The 7,604-nt window shown below is 55.1% G+C and overlaps 1 protein-coding gene across 1 annotated transcript in view; it reads right to left on the bottom strand.

Moving 5' to 3' along the window:
* Window positions 1-7,604, bottom strand: part of ARX (aristaless related homeobox) — an 8,268-nt gene extending 664 nt beyond the window's left edge. The window contains 7 exon segments of the mRNA XM_040636889.1: window positions 264-343; window positions 345-397; window positions 400-538; window positions 540-599; window positions 3,395-3,440; window positions 6,029-6,785; window positions 7,448-7,604. Coding sequence (XP_040492823.1) covers window positions 264-343; window positions 345-397; window positions 400-538; window positions 540-599; window positions 3,395-3,440; window positions 6,029-6,785; window positions 7,448-7,604 — 1,292 coding nt within the window.

Genomic DNA, 7,604 nt, shown 5'->3' on the forward strand with positions numbered 1-7,604 from the left:
ACTGAACACTCCCAGTTGTCACGGTTGTTGTTACTGCCACCGCCCTCCCCTTTACTGCTCAGTCCCAAGTCATTCCCTTGAGATCCACACTGTTTGAGGCAAAATTAGAGAGATTATTTTCTTTGGCTAAATCTCTGAGGGTTGGCCAAAGGGCGAAGATGTGTGTAGCCGCTGCCTGTCTCCTGTCTCCGGCCTCCTCCTGACCCCAGCCTCTGTGTGTGTATGAGAGAGACAGACAGACAGACAGACTCCCCGAGGCTCGCGCGTTCCTGCCGAACGCAGGGCTGATGAAGGCCGGGTGTCGGAACACAGCGGCTCCGAGGAAAGTGCTCAGGCCCAGCGGCAGCCCCGCTGGGCGGCAGGCTGGCCGAGCCCGGAGGCGGAGGTAGGCTCGGGAGGCGGCGGCGGCGGCGGCGGCGGCGGCCGTCCAGGCCGAGTCAAGCGCTGGGTGGTGCGGAGGAAAGGGGCTGGCGTCCAGGTAGGGGCTCAGCGGGTGGGTGGCCGAGAGCGGCCCGGGGAAGGGCAGCCCGGGAGGATGGGCTCTGCGCGCCCGCCTTCTCCCGCTTGCGCCACTTGGCCCGACGGTTCTGGAACCAGACCTGCAAGGCGGAGAGAGCCGGGTCGGCGGGCGCTCGAGGCGCGCCCAGCCTCCTCCCGCCCCCTCAGTGCTGCGGGCCCTTCCTCCTTTCCACCCAGGCCGGCGCCCTCGCCCCTCTCTGGCCTCAGGTTATTCCGAGACACCTCTGGGGGCCAAAGGGTGGCGAGAAGGAGCCCAGACTTAAAGCCAGCAGGAAACGCGGGGCAAGCAAAGCCTTTCCAGCGCATATCTCAAATAGCCTAGTTCCTTTCCAGTTTGGAAGAAAGTGGTCCCGAGTGTTTAGAGATGGGGAAGCTGAGGTTTAAACGTCTCCGCTGCCACCTGCTTACGGTGCATCTTTAGCCACATCGCTTAAACCTCTCTCAACCTCAGTTTTCTAATCTGTAAAATGGTGATAATCAAAGTTGACTCACAAGGCTGTTGTGTGGAATGAATAAAATAAAGCCTGTGAAAGCTCGCCTTGACAGTGACTCCTGGCAGTGGGCAGCCACCCAGAGATGAACACAGATTGGCTCTCTGCAGCTTATCAGCGGTTTCCGACTTTGATTTCAGGTTTACCCCAGAGCTGGCAAAATCCCTGCTGTGTTGAAAAGGGGACCTCGAGGAGGCGGTTCATTTATTCTTTCCAGAAATATTTCTTGAACACCTAAGAGTATAAGCTGGATTCTGGGGCTTGGGGAAAGCTGGGAGGAGGGAAAGCTGGGTTTGCCCCAGCAAACAAGCATACATTGTAGGGGGCAGTTCTCCGGGAAAGGAAATATGGGGCCTGTGGCCTGCTGTCTGCGGGGGCTCTATGCAGGGCCTGGTTCTAGCAGAATGGCGCTGACTGCCAGGCCCAGGCACGCAGCAATCCTTGGACAAACAGATATCAGAGTGCGGCTACCTGTAGACTTTACACATCTTCAGAGCTAACAGGTCCTTGATATCTTTTGCGGGATGTGGTTTAAATAGGTTATTTAAATAAAGACAGTTCTAGGCTTGGGGAGGTTTCCAGCACAGGTATCTTCCTAATTGTTAATAGAAAGCAGTTTTAGTAGAGACCTTTACCTGAAATGTGGCAGCTACCATAGTCTAAAAATAGCTTCCAGGAGCATGAGATTATTTTGATGTGACCTGCTCATCACGCCCACAGCTAATAAGATATGCTCCTGCCCCCGAAGGCATTAATATTTTTAGGCTTGGGTTGGTGCCTGCACACAAGTCTAAAAATTAAGAATGAACTCAGGGCTATACAGAGTTATATGAAAATATAATGTAAATGATCCCAGGGGACTTTGTGTGTGTTTTTAATTTAAAGACATCCGTGCCTTTCATATATACACACCGGAGCTTGTCTTACTAGCATTGGTATCTAAGCTGGGCTTGACTTCTAGACAGCCACCTACGGCCAGAGAGAAATCAAGAATCCACAGAGGTTGATTATTTAAAATTTGCCGAAAAGGGGCTCATCCGTAAGATTCCACAGCCCTCATACGATCTATTTTGTGAATCGAAGAAACACTCTAGTGTGGAAATTCAGAGGCTGGAAAAGTAGGACGAGTTGGGACCAGGCTGGGTGGGCAGCTTTTTGTGTATCCAAATCTGTCTAGACGAGAATATCCGCCACTCTTCGATGGCAGTGAAAGGAGTAAAGGAGGGAGGGAGGGGGCAGTGGGGGCAGAATGCCCTCAAAGAACGTGGAAACCTTTTACAGACACATCGTCTCCCCGGCTCAACAGCAATCATCAAGATGTCCCCTGCAATCCCTCATTATTGAATTAATACCTCTGAGGCTCCCCAAAGGTAAACAGAAAGGACTCTAATAATTCATATTCACTTAATTACATCTTCTCCAGTGAATAGGGAGAGAGGAGAGAGGGGAGGGGCGCTCTCTTTCTTTTAAAAAGTTATTTAACTTTCCCGACTCGTTCCCTGAGCTGAAAATACGGAGTTGTTGTCACATCTCTGTTTGACAATGGAGAAATGTGTCAACAGAAAGGGAGGGGGACAGGCCTCATCATTAGACCCTCTAATGCAAGAAGCTGTTGTGTATTAAATGAGCCATATGGAATTTATTGTGCTTTATCAGCGCTTGATTTTGACTGTAGTGATTCACTCAGCTCCTAACCCAGGACATCTGTTTTCTGTTGGCCATCGGGGCTGCCCAGTGTTGATCGTCTCTTTGGTTATGAGGCCTGGGTTCGGAAATGCACTCTGGTATGGGGCTGCAAACACCTTTAATAGCATTGCACTCACTCCTATTAGATCAATGTGGGCTCATTGCTATAAAAAATGGGAAATCAAATAGCATTAGCCAGCTCCTTGTGCGGGCGGAGGGGAAATCAAACAGCATTTTGCCTTCAAATGGCCCTGTTTGTTCTAGCACTAAGTGGGCTTTTATGAAGCCCGATTGAGACTTAATCGCAGCCAAATACCTGCTTGAGCTGAGCGATTTGTCCAACAACCAAATCCATGCTCCATCCCATTATATCAATCAGAGAAGTCAGTCCTCCGATTGTTTCCTACAGGGGCTGTGGAACCCAGGCGGCTCCCTGACTGCAGTGCAGAGACCCTGAAACCCCTCTTCTGATCCTGACTCCTTCCTCAAGGTTCCCAAACCCAGAAACCTTCCCCACCAACCTCCCAGCTCTTCACATTTTCATCTTTTTGTGCACGAGTGTTTGGGTCTGTTTTTTCTGATTCTGCTTCTCTTCGTCTTATGAAGGGGGTCTCAACCCACCCCAATCCATCCACCCCCCACTCTTCTCCCCACCCTTTCCCCTCCCTCTCTCTCTCTCTCTCTGTGGAGATGCTCACCTGGACTCGGGCCTCAGTCAAATCCAGCCTCATGGCCAGTTCCTCCCTATAAGAAAGCGACACACAGACAGGAGGTCACAGCAGGCTCTGCAAGCCCTCTCAGCCACCTTCCTTCCTTGCTGGCAGGCCCCCATTAGGGTCTCCCTGGCTGCCTGCCCTCACCCCTAAACAGATGGGCGTCATAATCCCTTCACCACCGAAGTGCCTACTATTTGACTGAAAACATAAAAACATACAACCCATTGCTGGATATAGGATATTATATTGTATCATACTATATTCAAGAGTGACAAGGGTGGCTTCTTGAGTCCATAAGCCTAACTGGGTACTCATTCACCCTCACTCTCCCTTAAGCCAGAGTTGAACAAGGAACACACGCGCACACAATGCTTGCAACCTGTTCTGTCCTAATATTACATGGAGAAGAGCTCAATAGTCAACCAAAATTTTTTTCCTGCCCTTGGTGTCTTTCTCTGCCTTGAAAATATTTCTGCCTCCCCCCCACTCTCCCCTCTTCTCTGTCTCTCCCTCCAGCTCTTCGCCTTTCCCTCCATCTCTCTATCCCCCTGCCTCCCTCCCTCCCTCTCCCCTTAGGTCATACTCCCCATTACCCTCTGAGATATGTTGCTTGTTAAGAGTTCAGTGGGGTAATTTTTGATTAAACAAAATTCTGCGCACCTCCTGACTCCAATGCCCACTACAAACCCTGCCCATCTCAGGGGAAGTCAATTTAACTGAAACCCTACCCCGTCATTGCAGTTATTACTGCGACAATTAAGGCAAATAGGAAACCATTAAGATGCTGTAAAATGGCTTACGACCTGTTTACCGAAAATATGAGCTCGAGAGAATAATTGGCTCTACCCCCGCTAATATGAAAGATCGAGGGTGCCTAGCCTGGGACCCAGGTCTGCACCGCTAGCAGGCCCTGGTCCACACCTGAAACTTCAGGACCAGAAGAGAAACCGGTTCACCAAGCGCTTTCCTGTTGCCCCCTGCTGCAGTGAGCACCAGCAAATCTAAAACCACACTTTTGGCTGGCTCCCCGCCAGAGCCAAGGAGCTCTAAATAACCCCCGTGGGAAAGAGGTGGGCACCGGCTGGCGAAGAGAAGCTGCCCCCTTCAGGTACTATGGTTCCCCCTGGAGAAGCTAAAGGGCAGACCTGGATGCCAAATGACACCTCATCATTTTCTTCTTTTTGAAATACACATGTGTCAGAAATGCAAAAAGCAGGTCGACCAGTTGGCTAGTCGATAGCACACACCGATTTTAAATTTTATGTTCTTTTTAAAGATAATGAAGGGACCGGATGATAATAGGGGAGGACCAACTTTAGCTCAAGGGATGACCAAGTGCCCTGTCTGCCAGCATCAGATCCACGCTTTTGCATTACTGCTTAGGAGAGAGTTTGGCAATTACTTGCAAGATCAACAACACTTTAGGTTGGCTCGGGCCTCCTGAGCTCTGAGCAGCGATTCCTCTCCGGTTCAAAACGGGCGGGTAGCCTTCCGCTTCTAAAACGCATATTGAAAAGCTGCACACGTCTTGAACGAAGGAGCTGCCCGAGCTTGACAAGCTCCGCGCCAGGCAGACACCCATCCGTTTCTTCCTACCCACTGAGGGAAGTTTGTCCTGACCCTGGCTCCTCGCCTGAGCAGACCTCGGCCTTAGGGTGGGAGAGGAAGGCCCCCAGGCCGGCCAGCGCCTGGTTGGATGAAAAGCTGGGGCCCTGGGGTCCTCCCATCTCACCTCTTTCCCCAAAACACTCAGGCAAGAGGGAAGTGGAGTGTGACCAGGCGGAACACCCTGGTTGGACAGCCGTCCAAAGAGAACCCCCCACCTGTTTCGTCTATTGCCTGCCAGGCTGCCAGCAATCCTGGCCCACCCCTGTAAACCCGTGTACAATAAACGAATGCTGGGCTTAACGTGTGTGTGGGAAGTGAGGACAGTGACGAGACGGGAAGATTCTGGCTGGAGCCCCACAGATGTACAGATACCAAACCCTGCCCGATTCTGACTTCCTTCCGTTATTTCAGAAGTCCTCAAACGACAGAACTGGAATCTTTTTAAAGGCCTTCTCCGCAGGCGCGGGCTCCAGCTTCACTGTGAACAGCGAACAGCGTAACTGATACGCACCCGGCTCCTGGGGCATCAGGCGGTGGTGACGAGCGCGCACCACACAGCGGCCAAAAATAGCCCCTGTTTTTGCTTTGGCCGCGAGGGCCCGAGGCGCTTCCTGCGCCTGGCCTGGGACCCGGCCGGGAGGGCAGCGCCTGGGGTCCGGCGTCTGTGCTCTGCCGTGCGCGTGCCTCCGAGGTGGCGCTTTCGGGCACTCTTTGGAGAGGCCGTTTTTCTCTAACTAAAACTTGTAACTTGAAAACAAAATTAAACTGGAGAGACTTTGGGAAGGAAAGGAATCATCCCAGTCCAAACTTAAAGCCCGGAGTAGGGGTGGGGTTGGGTGTGGGTAGCTTTCAGCGAGCAGGGGTGGGTGCGTTGGGAGGGCACACCTGGGCAGAGTCCAGGAGCCAAGTCCCTGCCCCGAACCCGGGGCCCCTGCCCGCCCGCCTTCCCTGTCCGGGGCCCGCTTGCGCTCTCCGCCAGCTGCAGCCGCGCCCGCCCCTCTCGCGTACCTGGTGAAGACGTCTGGGTAGTGCGTCTTTTGGAAGGCCCGCTCCAGTTCCTCCAGCTGGTAGCTGGTGAACGTGGTGCGGTAGCGCCGCTGTTTGCGCTTCAGCAGCCCCTCCTCCGAATCGCTGCCCGCGGACAGGCACACGCTGTCCTCGCCGTCCTTGCCCTCAGCGTCCTCTGGGTGCAGCAGGAGCTCCTCCTTAGGCGATAGCTCCCCGCCCTCAGTGGCCACAGCAGCGGCGGCGGCGGCGGCCACCGCGCCAGTGGCGGCCACGGCGCAGCGCCGGGGCTCCTTGAGCAGCGCGCGGGCGTCGTCCTCCAGCAGCTCCTCCTCGTCGTCCTCCAACAGCTCTTCTTCCTCGTCTTCGTCCTCTTCATCCTCCAGCAGCTCTTCCTCGTCGTCCTCGGCGCCCGTACCGCCACCCGCCGCCGGGGCGCCACCCGGGCCGCTGGCCGCGCCGAGGCGCTCGTCCGGGTGCGCGGCGCCCCCCGGGCCACCCAGCTCGTCCAGCGCGGGCGGTGGCGGCACGAAGGGCGCCCCGTTCTCGCGGTACGACTTGCTGCGGCTGATGCTCACCTGCGGTGCCTGGCTGATCTTGAGCGTGTCCCAGGCCGCGGCGGCCGCGGCCGCGGCGGCCACGGCAGCCCCCGCGCCGTCTGGCCGCTCCCCAGGCCGCGCGGTTGGCGGCGGCGGCGGAGGGGCCTCCCTGCGATGGACCCCGCCGTGGCCCGTGGCCGCCGCCGCCGCCGCACCACCGCCTGATGCCCCAGGAGCCGGGTGCGTATCAGTTACGCTGTTCGCTGTTCACAGTGAAGCTGGAGCCCGCGCCTGCGGAGAAGGCCTTTAAAAAGATTCCAGTTCTGTCGTTTGAGGACTTCTGAAATAACGGAAGGAAGTCAGAATCGGGCAGGGTTTGGTATCTGTACATCTGTGGGGCTCCAGCCAGAATCTTCCCGTCTCGTCACTGTCCTCACTTCCCACACACACGTTAAGCCCAGCATTCGTTTATTGTACACGGGTTTACAGGGGTGGGCCAGGATTGCTGGCAGCCTGGCAGGCAATAGACGAAACAGCTGGGGGGGGGGGTTCTCTTTGGACGGCTGTCCAACCAGGGTGTTCCGCCTGGTCACACTCCACTTCCCTCTTGCCTGAGTGTTTTGGGGAAAGAGGTGAGATGACGGGACCCCAGGGCCCCAGCTTTTCATCCAACCTGGGGCGCTGGCCGGCCTGGGGGCCTTCCTCTCCCACCCTAAGGCCGAGGTCTGCTCAGGCGAGGAGCCAGGGTCAGGGCAAACTTCCCTCAGTGGGTAGGAAGAAACGGATGGGTGTCTGCCTGGCGCGGAGCTTGTCAAGCTCGGGCAGCTCCTTCGTTCAAGACGTGTGCAGCTTTTCAATATGCGTTTTAGAAGCGGAAGGCTACCCGCCCGTTTGAACCGGAGGAGGAATCGCTGCTCAGAGCTCAGGAGGCCCGAGCCAACTCTAAAGTGTTGTTGATCTTGCAAGTAATTGCCAAACTCTCTCCTAAGCAGTAATGCAAAAGCGTGGATCTGATGCTGGCAGACAGGGCACTTGGTCAT

The sequence above is a fragment of the Ursus maritimus genome (genome assembly GCF_017311325.1).
Source record: "Ursus maritimus isolate PB19 chromosome X unlocalized genomic scaffold, ASM1731132v1 scaffold_X1, whole genome shotgun sequence".
NCBI lineage: Eukaryota > Metazoa > Chordata > Mammalia > Carnivora > Ursidae > Ursus > Ursus maritimus.